General features: G+C 37.1%; 1 protein-coding gene across 1 annotated transcript in view; it reads left to right on the top strand.

Moving 5' to 3' along the window:
- LRP1B (LDL receptor related protein 1B) overlaps positions 1-21,322 on the top strand; it is a 1,288,869-nt gene that overhangs the window by 1,172,129 nt on the left and 95,418 nt on the right. The window contains exons 74-79 of the mRNA XM_045032831.1: positions 3,052-3,174; positions 5,315-5,437; positions 5,688-5,825; positions 8,789-8,923; positions 15,733-15,852; positions 18,096-18,337. Of these exons, the coding sequence (XP_044888766.1) occupies positions 3,052-3,174; positions 5,315-5,437; positions 5,688-5,825; positions 8,789-8,923; positions 15,733-15,852; positions 18,096-18,337 (881 nt within the window). The remainder of the gene's footprint in view (positions 1-3,051; positions 3,175-5,314; positions 5,438-5,687; positions 5,826-8,788; positions 8,924-15,732; positions 15,853-18,095; positions 18,338-21,322) is intronic.

Raw genomic sequence — 21,322 nt, 5'->3', positions numbered from 1 at the left:
CCACATAACAGTACTTATGTTCTAATCCTCCACGTAATGACTGCCTCAAGTACCATACACCACAAACTACAATCTTAACTCTGTCACTATAGGGATGCCAGCCTCCAACACGTGACTTTTTTCAGTAAGTGTAATGTATAGAGTCTTGTGTGTCACAGGAGAGTAAAGCAAAGCATAATCAAGTCTTAACAAGAAAAATGCATGATTCAGCATCTTGGCAAGTACTTGTTCCCAATCCTAAAAGCGATAGTGAAATTAATTGTTCCCAGATGAATGGTGTTGCATTTAGTTGTATAAAAATGCATGTTGTTCAAGTGAGCCAAGCTTACCATTTGATCCAGACATCTATGCAGAATTGACTTTTCCTTATCATTATTTACCACCATGAATGATGAGCCAACGTGATGAATGTTAATCACCTAACTGGCAGGGATAATATGAGTGCCACAATAGAAATGTCATTGGGAATTTCTTTCTTAAGTTTCATAAGAATGAAAGATAAGCCTAAGAGAGTTAAAGGACGCCTCAAAAGCTTAGAATGTGTGGGCTTTGGTGTCTGGTAGCTGTCCCGATGGTAAAGTGTGTGTCTGTGGGTGGAAATAAATAAAGTACCCCAAACATATATACAGATCATCACCATACTCGATCCTCCAGCAGCTGGGGTGAAAAGATTAGATTTTCAAGGTATCATTAAGGTCAGCAAATGGCGGGGGGAAGTGATTTCCAAGGTTAAAGGCTCCTCACGTAAACAACTTTGCCAACAGCATCCTTTCTTTTAGAATGAGGAGTTTAATCAAGACCATTGTTCTTAATTAAGCTATTTGATACAAACATTCTACATTGATCATACTAAAAAAGAGTAATTTACAATACTTCTAACAAACTCTATTAGTTTCAAAGACCTTGTGCAATACAAATAATACAAATAACCAACAACATAATCAAACAAGTCAGCAACTGTTATCTTTACTCAGAACAAAATATTGGACTTAGAAGAAGAAAATGAAAGAAGTCAAATCATTAGAATAAGTAGCTTTAAAACTAGGAAAAGGGGATGTTTTGTGAGTGTATTTAAAATTACAAAGGGAAACAGAAATATTAAGTAAGGAGGGTATCACATTTGCAAGTGATGAAGCATGAATCATTATAAGAAAGTGATCAATAAAGTTTAGAAGTGTAAAGAAATAGTTTTTGTCTTTGTTAAAGCTACCTTTTTATGTGCTTCAGTTATACCGCTTTAACAATGTGATGCAGTGTAAACAGGTAGCAATACTTTGTCTTTTTATGTAAAGCACAAAACAGAACAAATCCCACTTTATCAAATGTTTAGTCCAAACTGACTGATGCTTGTTTACACCAATATAAGTTACACTTTTCACATTTGAAAACAATTTGCATCCTAGAAGGTCAAAGTTTAAACAAGTCCAGTGTGCAAATGAAAATATAAAGTGACTCTAACAGTTCTTTGAGAACCCTCCTAAAGAGTCAAGCAGATGTCAGTAACTGCTATATTATGTAAGGAGAAAAAAACTGATGACTTATGTAGTGGTCAAGGGGGGAAACCCCTGTATGCAACTCATAAAAAAGGTGATTTGTAAAGAGAAATTTTCAAACATTTTAGCATATTTTAAAAGAATGGGGAGTTATTGTCAATTAAATAGATATTCAAACAGATAAATAGTGCTGATCCTTAAATTGAAATAGCAACTAAGCCTGTCATTTCACTAGCTATTGCTACCACAAATGAATACAAGAAGTCAGAAACTGTTCTTAATACTATAACATCTGTTTCTATTGTGAAAACTTCAAGTGGATGGATTATTAAAAACCTTGAACAAAACAGAAATGACTATATTACTTAGGTTAGAGAACTGAAAACCTAGTAAACATGGAAAATTATTCTTTTGTTTGTATTCTGTATGCATGGCAATCTACCTAATGTTCTTAATCGTTTAAAAAAAAACCCAAACACCTGTTCTTGTTTACTAAATTTCTTGTTAATTTGATAAAGAAAATCAATTCTGTATTGTGATATAATTGATATATGAACAAAATAATGAACAACATATTTAATAATCTAAATGCTGATTGAAGTGTTTTTAGTAGAATACAAGTTACACCACTTCAAGAAAGAGTCCGGCATATTGGAAAAGGAGGAAATACCATAAATACTTAAACTTTTATAATTAAGCTTATATAATATATAAAGTAACTTCTGTCCCGTGTCTCTTAATGGTCCTTTTTTAGCTGAATTAACAAGCAAACCCAACCCGTCCACTCTGTTACTGAAAAAACACAAAAGGTGTTTGTTGGGCTGTTATGCTCTATTGCTCTATCACTTCTGGAATATATGGTCTGTGGCAGAGTGGATTTAGGAGGAGGAATGGAGAGCCAAAGTTGGAACATCACAATCCATTTAGGACAAACCTGGAATCTTTCTTTTTGTTTCTCCACTTGCACCTTGCAGCATTGTGTCCTGATGTACTCAAGTCCTTTGCCCTCAGAACCCTTCTGCAATAAAGAAAAGCTGCATAGAAGATTAAAATAAGCTCCTTCACTGGGGGTTTTCAAAAAGAAGCTGGATAGCCATCTGTCTTTGATGGTTTAGACACAACAAATCTTGTTTCTTGGCAGAGGCTTAGACTATCTGACCCTTTCTGTCCCTCCTAACTTTATGGTTCTATGATTCTAAGATATTTCAACTATTATAGAGGCTGAATAACTTCAAGGGGAACACGCTACATGGGGTGGTTGTCTCCTGACTCCTGTACCTCCTTTCCTGCCTTAGCCCCTCAAAGTCACACTGAACTTGGCTTCATTACAGGAGCCACAAAGCAAAGAAAGAGCAATGAGTGGCTATGCTATGTTGGGGAAAATGTATTGAATGGCCATCTCCCCTTTCTGCAAGCCTCTCCCAAGCCTTCCCCATGGGATTTGGCCCTTTAAATTATGCTCCATGTTTCATTATCTTACAGCAGAATATGGACAAATGAAAATAGGGTGTATTTGTTTTATTTATACCATGAGTTCACATTTATTTATTTCTTCAAGGGGGAAATATATGTAAAGCCGATGAGTTTCTGTGCAACAATTCACTTTGTAAACTCCATTTTTGGGTGTGTGATGGAGAAGATGACTGTGGAGACAACTCAGATGAAGTCCCTGAAATGTGTGGTATGCCTTTTGTTATTTTAATGCTTTGTATTCCGTGGCACTGAAGTGAATTAGTGAAGTAGAAATATGTACAGTTTACAACCCTCAATTTAGGAATATATAGAACTCACTATGTCTTTTTTGTCCAAGATTCTAAATAAGTTATGCTTTTCCTCATTTGACTTTTAAAGGTTTGTATTAAATATGGATATAAAAACAGTAGGGTTAGATAAAAACAAAACATATATTAAATTATATTATTTTACAGTCCAGTGGAGATTTTAAAATCAGAAATGGCAATAAGCAAATACCTATTTTTTTTCTTTCAAATGGGGTTTACAATTACTCTGGTACATCTCTGAGTCAGTTTTGGAGAAGTCACTTCCATTTACCAAGAATAAATGAACTCATAACACTCCCAGGACCATTGCTGTGCCTTGGACCCCAGCCAAAGCAGGATTCAGAGGAGGAGGGGCATTGTGGAAGTGCAGCCATTTGTTCCAGGGCAGAGGGATGGTCCTTGAGCTGCAGAAGGGTGTGGGAGGTGGTTAGGTTGGAGTTGGGGAAGATCTATGGCTAGGGCTGGGTCTGTGGTAGACGGGAGGCCCTTCACCTCACTGAGACTGCCCTCTTGGATTCACTCCCTTCCTCTGCTTCTTGAAGCAGTTAGGAGGCTGGGGTGGTGGGGAGCTGGGAAAGGCAGTGTCAACGAGGAAAACCAGGATCAGAGGACAGTCAGCTGCATATCTCCCAGGGGTAGCTTCCCACTAGAACCAGCTCTGGACCCTACTTCACTTTGCTTCCCACTGTCTTCCTCCTACATAAATACCTCTAAGCCTCACCCATCTTTTCCTAGAGGATTTGGAGTTTAATGGACATGCAAGCACCAATCTTTCACTACAACTTGTTCAATTTTAGAGTAGAGCTCTAAACAATCTGAGTGTTTACTGGAGCTTTCATAAGTGAAACTAGCTTTGTCATGAGCCCTTAGTGCCATCAACTAGATACCTGCAACTGAACCAGCTCCTCTAAGCAACCTGTGTGGCTTCCACTGAGGGACGGATCAGCAGGACAGCCTGCTCAGCTTCTTGTCTATGAGCGAGTACAGGAAGGGAGGTCCCAGCTGACTCTCAAGATTCAGCAGTGGTCATCACTGTTAGCAGAGAAAAAAAAAACATTGATCCCAGTGAGTGGAGGGATAGAAATAACAGAAAGATGACAAAAAGAAAAGACAGTATGACATGAAAAATGACACAAGCATGGAAAATTGAGAATGGGGCAAATATGAACAACATAAACCAATTAAAGAGAGAGATTGCTTCTGAAAGTGAGAGCATAATAAACCACTAGAAAACAATACATCAAAATGATGAGGGCAGGAAAGAGGAAACAATATAGAGATGGTGAGATTATGTGATAAATACATGGAAAAAAGGAATCAAGAGACCCTGGGTTATTGTCCAAGCTGTGCGAGTGCTTCATGACCTTGGACAAGTCACTCCAACTCTATGCTTTAGCTTTCCTACCTATAAAATGGGAACAATTATACTTACTCCCCTTTGTAAAGTAATTTGAGATCTATGGTTAAAAGAATTGTGAATATATGTATTATTAACTAATTTATTTAAGATTGTTAATGTTTATATTTTTCTAGCAGATGTCTTTTATCTCTTGTGAGTTTAAGTGTAGGGAAAGGGGTAGAAACTCGAATTGGCCAACGTTTTTCCACTATGAACATTTTCCAGCTCTCTATTGACAACTATATGTAATTGTTAGCATAAGCAACTGGGCTCTTCTTCAACACTATATAAGGTTTTGAGCAACTCCAAAATATCCTGCCTCCATTTTTTTTTTAAAGTCAACTAAATTATTTTACAACCTTAAAAATTATCTCATTTGCCCTCCCCAAAATTCTAATTTCAGCCTTGTAAAATAATAAAATGTTCATAAAGTAACAACGGCTTAAATGCCAGCTCATCACATCAGAGGGGCATAAAATCATGCAATACTTACACAGCCAGTGCTTATTTACCACACTGGAAGGAGGCACCAACACAAAGACAGTAAGCTTTTTGAGCAACTGAGGGATGCTTGTGCACAAGTACAAAAGATTGTTATTATTCTATGTTAATGGCTGCTATCTGATGTTTTCTTTATACAGTCAAATTTCCATGCCCACCTACAAGACCCTACCGATGTAGAAACAACAGGGTTTGTCTGCGACCTGAACAGATTTGCAATGAGATTGATGACTGTGGTGATAACTCAGATGAAGATCACTGTGGTAGGTGAATTTACCTTTTAAGGCATTTGATTAAAAAACAGTTAAAGGAAAATTTTATTACAAAGATTAAATTGTACTTATGAAAAGCTTAACTGAAAGCTTTTGGGTCATAATTTAACTCTCAAGACAATTAGGCTTGACATCTTTGCAACTCTTTAATGCTTCATGGTCATTTCCATTTTTATGTGCAAGTACTCTAAACAATATGAATTGCTAATCTTCTTGTGATTTTTCATTTGTGATTATTTAGATAAGATCCCGTATAAAGCAAAACCTTGTAAAAAGGACGAGTTTATTTGTAGTGATAAGAAATGTATACCCATGGAGCTGCAGTGTGATCGGTTTGATGACTGTGGAGATGGTTCAGATGAGCAAGGATGCAAAATAAGTGAGTTTGGTTGATAAGCTATCCATTTTTCATGCTTGTAGCACAAAAGAAGTAATACAATGAAACTGTATTCTTTCATGCAGAACCTACCCAACAAAATAGAGTTTTTATTAACATGAAAAAGTATAACCTAAGTAGTATCCAAACTAATATAGCTGACACTAACTGTTCAAAGTAGAATATGAAGAACATTATCAACTTTTCAAGATAATAGTTATTTGCTACAGAGAAGAAATCTCTGACCCTCCAAGGAGTGACTCAATCTATTTTGAGCTGGTTTAGCTGTTTAAATTGATTATATTTCATTTCACACTTATTCTTCTCTATCAAGATAAATAAAAAGGTTTTATGATATGAAATTCTTGATCTGAAACAAAATCACTGAAACTAAGCTGACTAAAGAAACTCATCCAAACATTGGTAGTACAGATTTTCAGGACTTGCTAGAGTCACACAGATATATTTTATTTAAATAAATTAAATAGGCTAATAACTTTCATACACCTACATTTTATTAACATACTTTTATTGTGCAGAAAATACATTAAATTATAGTACCTTGTGGCATTGGGGTTGTTTTCTTAGGATGGTTGCAGTATATACTAAGAAAGCCAGCTGTTTCCTAAATTCATGCAGCTATAATTAACTCAATATGAGCTAGAATAATTCTAGAATGTATGAGAGTGGCTTTCACAGCCACTCTCTTCATTTTTCCATTTATGTCCTTGCAACTTGTGGGATGGACAAATTTGATCAAAGGTTTAGTCGGATAAGCCTGATAATACATTTATTCAGGCTTTTTCAAACTTCTTTGATATGACAAGCAAACTGAGAGTCTTATATGAACAGGCATTTCTATGAGATTCTGGTTCTCTGTCAAGAGTATGATTTTTAGAGTAATCTTATGTCGGGATCCTTATCCCTTTCTCCACCCTCCAGTTAGTTCTCCTGTGAAGTCTGAGGAGTATGAACTTGGACCTTCTCAAATTGTATAAATCTTTCTTTGAGGCTCTGCAGTTCTCTCTCTGAACATAAAAAGAACGAGGAGTACTTGTGGCACCTTAGAGACTAACAAATTTATTTGAGCATAAGCTTTTGTGGGCTAAAATCCACTTCATTGGATGCATGCAGTAGAAAATACAGTAGGAAGATGTATATACACAGAGGACATGAAAAAATGGGTGTTGCCATACTAACTATAACGAGAGTAATCAGTTAAGGTGGGCTATTATCAGCAGGAGAAAACAAAAACCTTTTTAGTGATAATCAGGATGGCCCATTTCCAACAATTGACAAGAAGGTGTGAGTAACAGTAGGGGAGAAAATTAGCATGGGGAAATAGGTTTGACTTTGTGTAATGACCCATCCACTCCCAGTCTTTATTCAAGCCTAATTTAATGGTGTCAAGTTTGCAAATCAATTCAAATTCTGCAGTTTCTCATTGGAGTCTGTCACTATGCAAGGCACTTCATTTATCTGTATGAAGTGGAAATCCATCAAATTCATTAAAAAACTTGATACCTGTCACCATGCAAGTCTCTGAAAATAGTTTCCTGGGTAATGGTCACCTCAGTCAAGAGAATGGGAGAGCTTTCCACTGTCCTCCATGTTCGGCCTTGTGTAGTAATAAGTTGGTCCTTCACACTTACCCTTATTTTTTCCAAAAATTCTGTCCCCCTTTTAATTATTCAGGACTCTTCCCTTTCAAGTTTATCACAACTTGGAACTAAAGGAAAGGAAAGGAAAAAGCCTTTTCTGAGATTTGAGAAAGAAGCTGAATCTATTTTCCTTCTCTTCAAGAGTACAGTGAAATCCAGATATATCATAGCCAAATAGATAAAGTTCATTATCCAGGAGTTTTACAAAGCTACAGAGTTTCCTGTCCACTGAAACTTAGTGCCCACTCGACTATAACCATGTCCATCTCCTTAGCCAGAGAGGGGGTGTACCAATGGACAAGCTTTGCAAAGATTCATCATGGAAATACCAAGAGATACTTAACTAATGTGCTAGTGGATGTTGCAATAATTCTTTTTGAGCTTGTTCTTATGCTGTGTAGCCTCCATAATAATAAAAAAAATGATACACATAAAGATGTGTACCACTATTTTATGGTTTTGGTATCATTTTAGCCATAGTGAAATAAAAGTATTTGTTATACAGTAATCTTAAAATTCATTCGTCCTGCAGAATATGAGTGTGTGTTTGTTTTTTAACCGGAACTTAGTGTTAGAGTTCCCCACAGAACGGGAGAAAGTTTAAGGTTCTTACATGTTAGTTATATGGATGGATTGTATCATACGTAGTTGAACAAATGCATATAATCAGTAAAATACCCACTGCTAAAATACAAATGGATATTTACTAAAGTTGAGTGACAAAAAATGAATAATTTATCTGACATACTAAGCTTCTTCTTTTGCCTGTGGAATATCCACAGCCAGCTTGCAATTTCCTATATTTGTTTGTTATTCCAAGATGTTTGAGAGGATTTTTGTATGTGTGATTGTGGTTTTTAAAAATGTTTTGGGGTGATCACAAATGTAGTTATCTGCAAATATGCCATAATCTATCAGTGTTGATTAGTTGGGTAGGGTAGATAAGAAACATGGTATTGTTTCTGTTCCCTAACTGGATGAGAGTTCAGGCACTTCATTTGTGGACAGCCATATGTGAGAATTTAACAGTCCATTTCCACAAAGACCTTGTTGAAATATTTTTGCCAATAATAATCAGTTGCATAAATGTTTGTTGAAATTAAACACAGAAGTATTGTGAGCATGACTGAAGTGAATTTAAAATTTCAGAAATCTTTTGTTCTATTCAAGCATCTTTAGTAGTTATAGTCAAATGTGTTTAATTAAATAGAATGCATCACAAAAAAATACGAGAGAAATTGTAACAATTAATTATTTTACCATTTATAGATATTCCATGTTACCAATTTAAGTCTGTTCCCATAGGTCCCACTGAATATACCTGTGAAGCTGATGTGAATCCTTGTGGAGATGATGCATACTGTAATCAAACAAAATCATTCATTTTCTGTCGGTGTAAGCCTGGATTTCAGAGAAACAGGAGGAATAGGCAGTGTGAAGGTACAGTATATTTCCTTTGCAGCTTTTTTTAAAGCTTTGTATTGTAATTCTTCTACATCCTTTGACTAAGTAAATTAAATTATTGCTTTTAGAGTCATAGAGTTTAAGGCCAGAAGGCACCACCAGATCATTTAGTATGACTTTCTGAATATCACTGGGCACCAACACCATGCAGCACCCACACACTAAAACCAACAACTGAAATTAGAACAAAGTCTTATAGCCCAACAAAACTATTATGTGCCAGAGACAAAGAATAGAAGGGACTGAGATGTACCAGTGCCCACGGCCACACCAATGGCAGAGAAATGATTGTGAGGTATACCCAGGTAATCCTGTCAAATGGCCTGCACCAACATGCTGCAGAAGAAGGTGAAAAACCTTGAGGAAAATTCCTTCCTGACCCTACAGGTGTTGATCAGTTAGATCCTGAGCATGTAAGCAAGAACTTGCCAGCCACATATCTAGAGAGAATGCTCAATGCCACCTCAGTGCCCTGGCCTACACCATCCTATGTCCCATCTCCAGCTGTGGCCGTCACTGATGCTTCAGAGAAAAGAGATAAAAATAAACAAAATTCCTGAGCCCTGCAGGTGGCTGACTGAAACCCTGAAGCATAAGAAACAAACTGGAAGTGAGCCCAGGGCTGCTGAGCCCTGCCCCCTGCCATCACAAACAATCATATCATAGAATTGCACTAATACATTTGTACAGCTAATAAAAATCATGTGTACTTATGGGATGTCATTTTATATCTAAGAGTAATTGGACTGTGAAACTAACCACACATGATATACTTATAATATGGAATACTACTGCTAGAAATTTGGTTGGTTTTATTCTGGCTCTAGTTTAGCAATGCAAACTAAAGAATTAACATCACAGGAACTGTCAGAGAATTAGTTTCATTCAATTAGAAGGTATAGCCTTACTGACATCCTCTTGAGTGTATAGGACTCTTTTTTTAAAGAGTACTGTAAAATGAACTTTTGATACTTCTGAAAAACATGATATGCTCCTTTATGGTTTTTCAGGCCTTTCTTCAACAATGCTAAAGTGTACTCTTCATTGAGGTGGCCTCTGCATATTCATTCTTGGGAGGTTGTGTCACTGAACTTTAGGAACATTTTCTTTGAATCCTGGCCGCGGCTCCGGCGGCCAGGCTGGGGCTGGAATTTAAAGGGCTCAGAGCTCCTCGCAGCCCAGAGCCCTTTGAATCCCGGCTGCAGCTCCGGCGGCAGGGCAGGGGCCAGGATTTAAAGGGCTCAGAGCTCCCCGCGGCTGCAGGCAGCCCAGAGCCCTTTGAATCCTGGCCACGGCTCTGGCAGCCGGGCTGGGGCCAGGATTTAAAGGGCTCAGGGCTCCCCTCAGCGGCAGGAGCTCTGGGCCCTTAAATCCCGGTCCCAGTGGCAAAACTCAGGGTTCCCCCCCGGGGTGCTCCCAGCCACCTCTTCAGCTGGGAGCCCTGGTTGATTTAAAGGCCCTGAGTCTCCCAGCCACAGCTGGTGCCCCAGGGCCTTTAAATCTTAAGAGGCCACGCCTCTTACAGATGAGGCCACGCCTCTTATGAATGAGGCCACGCCCCCCTCAGGACTCTGGCAGTACCGGTAAGTCCCATAAGTTACTTTCACCCCTGTGTGAGACTGTATCAAAAGCCTTACTAAAGTAAAAATATACCAAACTTACTGCTTCCCCTCATCCACAAGGCTTGTTACCCTATCAAAGAAAGCTATTAGGTTGGTTTGACACAATTTGTTCTTGAAAAATCCATGCTGACTGTTACTTATCACTTTATTATCTTTTAGCTATTGGATAACTGATTGATTGATTATTTGCTCCATTATATTTTTGGGTACTGAAATTAAGCTGACTGGTCTGTAATTTCCTAAATTGTCCATATTCCCCTTTTTATAGATTGCTATTATATTTGCCCTCTTCCAGTCCTCTGGAATCTCTCCCCTCTTCCATGAGTTTTTGAAGATAATCACTAACGGCTCAGATATATCCTCAGTCAACTCCTTGAGTATTTTAGGATGTATTTCATCAGGCCCTGGTGACGTAAAGACATGTCACTTGTTTAAGTAATTTTTAACTTGTTCTCTCCCTATTTTAGCCTCAGTTCCTGCCTCGTTTTCATGGGTGTTCACTATATTAGATGTCCGATCACTACTAGCCTTTTTGGTGAAAACTGATCATGGCCACTATGACACCAAAAAGTTGTTGTCACATAGAATAGGGTCTAAGGCTGTAGTATCTATGTTTTCAATGAGCACTAAGGTTACATAACCATCAAAAAGATCACTCTGATAATTGAGCCCAGTGGGAAATTTCTGCAATGCCAAAGCCAAATTTGACTTCTGCATAATCCATCTGTACTGGGAGCTCAACAAGTACCTATGAAATCTATTACAAAGGCATACTGGTATTATATTAGCATAAGAGGTGGCCTCAGCATCACAAAGATTTTTTCCATTTTAACATGCCAGGACAGGGACTACCCTTAATGCCTATGAACCTGCTACTTTCTTTCTTGATCAGTGTGGACAACACTTGTCACTCAGGCCCATCACCTGGGCATCCTTTTTGACTCAGGCTTCTTTCTAGGTTCTTACATACAGGCTATATCTATATATTGTTGGGGTTTTTTCTGCATAACATCTCTAAGATACACCCTTTCCTATCTATACACACAGAACTGTACCTCTCATCCAAGTTCTCAGCATCTCATGTCTCAATTACCATAACATCATTCTCTCTGGCTTTAACAAATGCAAGCTTACTTCACCCATATCCATTCAGAATGCTGCTGCAAAGGTCATTTTCCTATTGCATCACTTTGACCATATCACCCCTCTTTTTATATCACTCCACTGGCTCCCTCTTCTCTTTTGTTTCAAACAAGATTTGCTTATCTTCACTTTCAAGACCCTTCACAGTCAGTCTGCATTCTATCTATCATCTCTCATTTGCTGTTGAGTTGCTAGTGCTCACTCCTGATCAGCCGATGATGTTGGTCTCCATGGCCCCTTTGTTAAATTTAAAAAACCAGCACCTTTGTGTTTTCTCCCATGCTCCCTCTCATGTTTGGGAGGCACTCCCCATAAATATCCACAAAGCCACCTCATTATCCACATGCAAATCCTTCCTCAAAACTTTCCTTTGCCATGATGCTTATTAAAAACTTGACTATGTTTAGGCTGCCAGTGTGCAGAGACCACTGCCTATCATGCTGACCAATGCTGTCTCATTGTTTACTTGTACTCCCCCATCTAGTTATATTCATGAGTCATCTCTTGTCTTATATTTAGACTGTAAGACCCTGTAGGGTAGGGACTGTCTTGTTGTTCTGTGTTTCTACTGCACCTATCACAATGAGGTCTTAGTCACTATGGTAATAAAAATAATAAATAATAGTAATAATGATATAATCAGTGAGGGGTCCTCTTCAGCACTATCTCCTCTCCTCAAGTGGGTCATCAGTTCCAGATCCCATTGTAACCATGCCTTAATGTGTCACACCCGAGGATGCCAAATTCAGGACGAACTGCTGAGAAGTAGGGCAAACCCAACCAAAACTGGTGGTTATTCTTTTGTAAGATATACCAAAACAGCCACAAAAGTAAACTCTTGTTTCACCACACTGGCTAGCAAGAAAACATAAAGGCAGTTTCCTCAGGCATTCCAGGTCTTATTTCACCACCAAAAACACTGGGTTCAGAGATGAGTGGTTCTTTGCAACCAGTCTCATCAAATAATAAGTTCTTCTTATCCCAAAGGACCAGCCACACACCCAGGTCAATATATAACTTTGATCTTACCCAAAAATTACACTGATATCAATCCTTTAGTATCTAAAATGTAAAGGTTTATTTATAAAAAGAAAGAAAGAAAAAAATGTGAGAGTTAAAGGAGTCAATTACATACAGTAATGACAAAGTTCTTGGTTCAGGCTTGTAGCAGTGATGGAATAAACTGCTAGCTTAAGTCAAATCTCTGGAGTACCTCCACAGCTTGCATGGGTCTTTCAGTCCTTTGGTCAGAGCTTCAGTACGAAGCAGGAATAAAGACAAAATGGAGGTGTTTCCAGGGCCTTTTATAGTTTTTGCCATGTGGAGGGCACCCCATTCTTCTTACTGTGGATAATTACAGCAACAAGATGGAGTTTGGAGTCACATGGGCAAATCACATGTTCATGCCCATTTTCCCTCAGTCATTGCAGGAAGCCATTACCTACACTCCGAACAGCACATTTACATGACCATCCACTCAGTGTAGATGGGCGTCTCCCGTGGTTCATTGTCAATCAAGTGTTTCTTGATGAGCCACTTAATTTGAACAGTTCCTCCAAGATGTGCTGGTGAGCTGCTTTGTGGGCGTTACCCCAGGAGCAAATATTTGAAATCCAAGTATAGAGCCAATACTTACAACTTAAAATACAAAAATGATACATGCATACAGATAGCATAATCATAACCAGCAAATCATAACCTTTTCATAGACACCTCACTCAACAACCTTTGTACAATATTTGCTGCAAATATATAACAGTGGTTGCAGCAATGATCTATATGGTCATATTTTAATCAGATAATGTCGATCCATCCAGAACTAAGTGCTTATTAGGTGCTGGAAGATAAGATCTGGAATTTTCTAACCTATGCCACTCAGGGCTCATTGGTTATTTGAGTGAGGGACAAATTAGGTCATACTTTCTCATTGGAAAGGATGCCAAAAATATTTGACTCCTTGGAACCACAAGAGGGCATTTGTGTGGCTCCAACAGGTATTACTTTCAAAAAAGTCCATGAAACACGGCAGTACAAGGGGATACTGTCTATAATGAGGCAGCTCTCTAAGAATTACATTTATTATGGTAAATGACCATTTGTCTGGGTATTTAAAACCAATGAAGGCATCTAAATTTTTCTTTATCAATTCACTTAGTGAGCTAATGCCTCTATATAAAGAAAGTTCATCAGGGTGCAAGACTAATGCTAACACATGCAACAAATACTCCCGGAAACTAACCTGAGGAGTCATCAGAATTCATACTCATATTATGAACTTTAATCCTTTTCCCATCAGACACACAAGTGCCAGAAAACGTGAGTTTATACATGCCTTGATGTCAGAAATGTAATATAAGCTTTCTCTGCTTTAGTTTTCCTTCATCTTTCATTATTTGTTTAGAGGTAACACCTTTCATTGGACTAACTAGGGAAAAAAAATTGTACAAACAAGTCATTTGGGCATAAAAATCCCTTTCATCTTGTCTCAAAATTCCTTCATTCTGTACCACTCGTAACTAAGCAGTCGATTGTCCCATCCACTTCCAAGAACCAGTATTGACGAATGCAGAAAGAGTGAAGTTGATTCTCCCCTTCTTTCCACCTGTTCATTAACTCACTCTTCACAGTCAATTCTGTTCTATTTGTTAAGTTCATCAATAGATGTCGCATACAACCAGTTTGCTTTTTGTTTGTTTGTTTGTTTTTATTTTATCTGTCAGGCTTCCACCAGACTAAGATTGCAACTATTATTTCTTAGGTTGTTCAAAATGAAAGATCATTGACATGTGTAAACTTCATCCATCCTGACTAAATTAACTTTGAAAAAAGGAGCATTTTCTCAATGAGATGCATAGAGAAATTAGTTGCATAATTGTAATTAGCATACAGTTCAATACAATTTAATTTTTGTGTATGGTCCTTTGTATATGTCAAAAACACTTTACAGAAATAATACATTATCCTAGAAGAAATAATGTTGAGATTTCCAGAAAAATGGGGGAGCGGGAAAGAATGTTAATGACGTGAAAGAGTTGAGATAAATGTGACTTTTCACAAGAATGAGGACCTCAGTCATAGCTATGGGCTAAGCAAATCAAGATAAGAAGATGGGCAAGAGATAGAGGGATTTAGATATGTGTATAATTTGCTCGAAGGTATTGTCCAAGATTAAAGCAAACAATGAAATGTCAGAGGACCAAAGTCAGAAGTTTAAATGATTTCATAATGGAAGATGTAAACAGATGATTTTAAGCTTCCAACAGGAATTTCAATAGATCCATTAAAGGGATGCAATTTAAACTACTAGATGAAGATACTGGTAACACCAAATTGTTTTCTGAGGAGCTGAAGAAAAATAACAACCTATAACCCTGAAAGCTGTACTGAGATCAAATAGAATAAGGGAAAGGAGTTATTAAATACCTTGAGAAGGGTGCTCTCTGCAATGTAAAGGGTGTCCAGCTAGTTTGAGAGCAGTCAAGATTATTGTGCTGGAAGTATTATTCGGAAAAGTGAGAGAAGATCCACTTTCTCCATATTCTTTCTCAGGAGCATATTGTGAACTGTGGTAAATAGATGAGCAGTTACTTGCACAATTATTTTGATCTGCTTCAGTGGGACTACTCACAAATGTGAGTAAGAGTTTTGCAATCTAACCCAACCTTAAGGAAAGGGAAATAGGTAAGTAGGAAACTGTGAAGTATAGGTTTTCTATGAGATGGTGATAATTACAGTTTTGAGCATGCCAAACAGAGATCCCTTGGAGATGTTGATAATACTTTTTAGTCTTCAGAATTGATTACAGATGTTTATTAATGATAATGGAGTGATATTAGCGACAAGAGTAGGAAGGTAGGAGACAAAATAAGACTGGAGGAGAGTCTGGTGAAGTGTTTTGTTCACCGTTGGAATGAAGGAATGAAGTGCTTGGAATTTTGTGTTCAGCTGAATCCTAGAACAGTGGACTGATACATTTAATCCAAGTATGTATTCTCTTATGATGAGTGTTTTTCCCCCTAGATATCAATGAATGCATGATATTTGGCACCTGTACACATCAGTGTGCTAATATTAAAGGATCATACAAATGTATATGTGAGAGAAATTATAAGGAAAAGAATAACAGCTGCATAGCAAAAGGTAAGGCTACAAAAATTATACCTAATTAATAATATTTAGTTAATTACTTACATAATTATTTACATATTTAATGCATACTACTGTATTTTGACTTTATAATTCATGTTAAGAAAAATAAGTCGAATATTTCAAACAATGTAGATTTACTTGTGATCATCAAGAAAGCCATCTTTCCAAGTATACATAAGCAAACTATCCCTTTGCCTGCATGTGTTTTACATTTCTACCAACTACAATTTCTCCTGTTTAAATATGTTTTCCAACAAGGATAAGACACATAATATTAATATTAAAACACAAATGACTGAAAAGTCAGATAAAGATATTATTTAATAATGTAGGTGTTGTGTTGAAGTTTGAGAAGCCTGGGAGCAGAATCAGATTTTTTTCATGGACACATTTTCTAACGTTTGGAGCAAATGACTGGATATTTGGAGGCTTTCTCACTGGTTTGCTGAGCAATCTTGGACAAATCACCTAGGGCCCCATTACAAAGGTATTTAGGCACCTAATTCACATAGGCACTTTTGAAAATCCCACTAGGCACCCATCTGCATCATTAGGTACCCAGGTACTTTTTGAAATCTGACCTTAATCTCTCTGTGCCTCAGTCCCAAACTGGAAGTGGGACAATAATATTTACGGCTTTGAAGTAATATATAAATTCAAAGTGAATACATATGCATATATTATTATTGTTGGCAAAATGCTCGTGGATAATGGACTGTGTTAAGGAATGAGTGTTGTATGCTCCTCCACATTATACAACATTTAGGGGACCAATTTTCATTGACTTAAAAGGAAAACAAGCAATAATCCACTGCCTGAGTGAAATAATTTAAATTTCTATTCTCTATTGAAATGTCATTTTTCAGTTGTTGGATATATGAAAGTATGTCCACAGTACTCCCATAGTAGTTCCTAACAATCCTACAGTGGAGGTGAGGTTATAGTGTATTGTGGGTGGCAACCGTCAACGCCATATGAACACTGAATGCCCCATTTTTTCTAATGATGACCTTTCACAGAAGGATGACTCTCTTGAGTCAATATTAATTTGCTCTACACATAATAAGAACTCTATCAGGGTTCATAATCCTCATTTGCTATTGAGGAACCAATAAGATCAAGATAAAGGATCTTGAGCACACCATGCTGCTGTTGGTGGGTAGCTACTTGTAATCAAGCGTGACATAGAAGAATTTAACATTAGGCTTATAATTTAATAAATACCTTTATCTCTCGATCCTTAGTCTTCATACAAGTTTTTGGTCACGCTCATTACCCTGTCTGTCCATGCACCATTCTGGCGGATGGCACAGAATAGTGTGGTATAACTGCATGGCCACTTTTTCAATTACTATTTCCTGTGAAATAGCTCCCATTATGACATTTTTTTAGCAATAGTGCGGGGAGCAAATGGCATTGAATATCTTATATCCGTAAGACATGAAATCTTGGATGGTAGTTACTGTAAGTCATTTATTGTGGACAAATATGATCTAAATTTTAAAATAAAGTAAAGACCATTAGTGTGCTCTTTATATATCCAATAATTATATATTTTTTTCCTCAAACTTCATTTATAGATTTCAGAGAATACTATTTTATATAGATAATATTAATGGTTCCCAGGCATTTCAGATAGGTAATAACTGGGGTATCTCAGAGACCCCTATGATTAAATGCTGAATTTAATGGTGAACATGGTTCATGACACTACTCCGTTTGTGTTCCCATTGAAGTCAGTTTCAAAACTCTGTTAACTTCAGTGGAAACAGGATCATTGCCCTTTCTTAATTTGTAGAGCAAGTTCAAATAATGCATATGAAATCTTGGCATGTAAAAATTGCCTTTAATGTATGTTTATTTAAGAAATTTTAAAAGTACGTAATTAATATGAAATGGGATATATGTAGTAGTGAGTATTAAAATTATATTGCTATGTTTGCACAATCTCCCCTACCATTCATATGTTGCTTGTGTTTTTAATCAATAAACTCCTTGAGGCAAGGACTGTGTATGGGCATCATCTAGCACACTGCAGGTACTACCAGAGTATTACTACTTCTAATAGTAAGATAGTGTTTATAAGGGTGGGCAAATGCAAACCAAGTTCCCTTGTTAACATTAAGAAATTATACCAAATCTAAAAAAAATCGATACAAATGAAAAATATTGATTTTTACTAGGTGTTAGTTGAAATTCACTTTATTTTTGTATTTCATTATAATAATCCCCAGGCTCTGAAGATCAAGTTCTCTACATTGCTAATGACACTGATATCCTGGGTTTTATATATCCATTCAACTACAGTGATGTTCATCAACAAATTTCACATGTTGAACATAATTCAAGGATAACTGGGATGGATGTATATTATCAAGGTGATATGATTATTTGGAGTACTCAGTTTAATCCAGGAGGTATTTTCTACAAAAAGCTCCACAGCAGAGAAAGAAGACAAAGTAATAGTGGTTTGATCGTAAGTAAACCAACCTGATAATTGCAAAATGCAAATCTTTGCTTATTTACTTATTTCTCCTTTTCAATGGTATATATCCATTTTGTCTAGGTTGGAGAAAATATTAAATGTATACAGATGTGTATGCTATATGAAATAAGTTTTACTTGATCAGGGCTTTATTCAAATTACATGTGCTTCAAAATAAATCACTAGTACCTTCCTAAACTAAACTCTATGGGACAGTAATATTCTGGAAAGGGCTCTGAAGGGTTTTCCGGAGACCCTGGCTATAATTCTGCCATGAAAATGAAGGTTCTTATGCTTTACTTGCCTGTGAATGAGATTACCCCCTCTCTGGGTACCACTTAGTAAAACAGATGATTTACCTTGTAGATGATAAAAGTACTTGTAGAGCAAAATTCAAGTAAAGTGCATTTAATATTAGCTTGCCAAGTGGTAGTACTTCCTCCCTTAATTATAGTTATGAAACTTAATTTCATTTAAACAGGAAAACAAACAAATTGCTTCTCTCTTCCCATATACCTTTTCTCTGCAAACACATATATTCCCTGGTACATGAAGCTTATTACAGGCTAATGGAGATATTTTTTGTTAAACTATTGGCAGCACATCACTAATACAGGAAGTCTGAGATCTGATGTGGATGTAACTTAATATGTGTGTGTGTGAGAGAGAGAGAGCTTTCAGTGGAAGGAAGGAAGAAAGGATGGAGACCTTGACATAATAATAAGCATTACTGAAAAAAACATAAAATGAAAAAAAATGGAGTAAGGCTATAAATTGGTATACCTCCAAAAATTCTGAAGGAATTTAAGAGTTGCTAACAATAATAGGCAACCTCTCATTAAAATCAGTTATATATCTGAGAACTAGAGAATAACACATGTACCCACTGCAAGCCAGATCTTCAGCTGCTGTCAATCACCATAGCTCAACCTTTAATAAAGACCTAAGGGGCAATCCAGGAACACTGACTGAAACAATAGTTAAAAATGAGGGAGAAACCACGCTGCTTTGTGAAGTAAAACTATAAAACTCTAATCTCTTAGAATTCTTTGATCATGTAAACAAAGTTGTAGATAAAGGAGAACCAGGTGACATAATTTATTTAGACTTTCAAAAAGCCTTTGACAAATCCCCACACAACAGGTTATTAAGGAAACTAAGTAATATGAGGGGTAAAGTTCTGTCATGGATTATAAACTGGCTAAGAGACAGAAAATAAACAGTCAGAATAAATGTTTAATTTCCTTGTGCATCTTTAAGTGGCTCACCATTTAAACTTGCTAATAGGACCTTGTTGAGTTGATAAAGGGTTTTAACTATCACCTCTTTTAGAGCCACTCCAAATTCTTTGATCCATGTATTTCCTCTTGTCTCTTCTCAGGCTGTTTTTCACTGCTTTGTCCTTTTTTAATACAGATCTTTTTTACTGGGTCTTTTTCTGGAGGTATTTTTGAGTAGCTAATATTTGCTTTGGTTTGTTTCCTTCTTTCACACAGTTCCATATATCCTCACTTATCCAGAATTTAGGTTTGCTTATTTGGAAACCAGTTACAGTTGTTTTGGCATCTATGATACTGTCATGGAGATAGGATATGTCAATGTTATCTTGTAGCACCTGAAATCTGTTGTTCAGTTTAGTTTGAAATTGCTGCTGTAATGACTTGTCTATTAGCCATTGGCTGTCAATTTTCCTGGTGGTTTTAGGGGTTTTGTTTTTGTTAAGTTTGATCTTCAATCTTGCCACACACAAATGTGGTATTTCTGATGTCAGTTCCTATTTATGCTATGACACTGAGGAGAGTTGATCTCAATTTCCTTCAGTACATATATGGTCACTCTGGTTCCTGGTAATCCATCTAGGGAATTCCACATTCCCATTTGGATTTTTTGGGGGGGAATAATTTTCCACCAATTACAAGCCCCAAGACCACCACAGTTCTAGCAGTCTTTAACTGCTCTCATTTTGGGAACCAGGGCTGTGCTTACTCATTGCTTTCCCCTTTTGTTGTCATAGAGTTTATGGCTAGAAGTGTCCACCAGATCATCTAGTCTGAAATGCTATATATCACAGGCTAATAACACAATTCAGCCACCCCCACACTAACCCAACAGCCAGAATTAAACCAAAGTATTACCGTCCCCAGGAGACTAAACTATTCTGTGCACAGGCAGAGAACAGGAGGGGCCGAGGTATTATCCCCAACCTTGGCATTGAAGTCCCCCCTTACTAAGCAGATGTAATGCTTGGGAATATTGTCTGTCAGAGCTTGTAGACAATAGAAAAACTGATCTTTGATCTCATTGTTGTCTCATTGTCATTTTCATGTATGGTATTTGAAGCCTATCTTGGAGCAATTGTCTGTTAATTAGCTTCTAGTGTATAAACTGTTTTTCTATTTGAAAGTCTTAATTAATTATACTTCCTCTGAGTGGTAATCATTTTATTTCTCTGAATATATTCTACTTTTTCATTTTTGAATCTTTTATCAGCTCCTGGCCATCCACATTCACTTAGTCCAAGGATTTCATGATTCTGTTCATTCAGTTCTTTCAGCATCTGCACCGCTTTTATTGTTGCATCCATTGTTCTACTGTTCCATACGTTCATCGTTTGTTTTAACCATTAATAAAGAATTTCTCAGAGTCATGGCTTTCTCTCAAACCCACTGTTTCTGCTGAGACAGAATCCATTGCTTTGGCCTGCTGCTTGCCAAAATGGCTGCCTCGTTGCCTTTCTATAGCTTCGCTTTCCTGTGAGGATAGGTTCTTGGCTTTAACACTCAATCTCCAACCTGGAGGACCAATGGAATGCTTTTCCTGTTGTCCTGAATCTTTGACCTATCCAGCTTGGGTAACCTAACTAGGAGTTAAAATTCCCACTGGCATAGCTCTTAGGGTTAATGGAGCACACAAACCTTTGCACCACATCAAGGTGCAGGACCCATGGAAGGGAGGAATGGTTTGAAAAAAACAAAT

The sequence above is a fragment of the Mauremys mutica genome, chromosome 10 (genome assembly GCF_020497125.1).
Source record: "Mauremys mutica isolate MM-2020 ecotype Southern chromosome 10, ASM2049712v1, whole genome shotgun sequence".
In the NCBI taxonomy this organism is placed as follows: domain Eukaryota; kingdom Metazoa; phylum Chordata; order Testudines; family Geoemydidae; genus Mauremys; species Mauremys mutica.
This window is presented reverse-complemented; position numbering and strand designations above follow the sequence as displayed.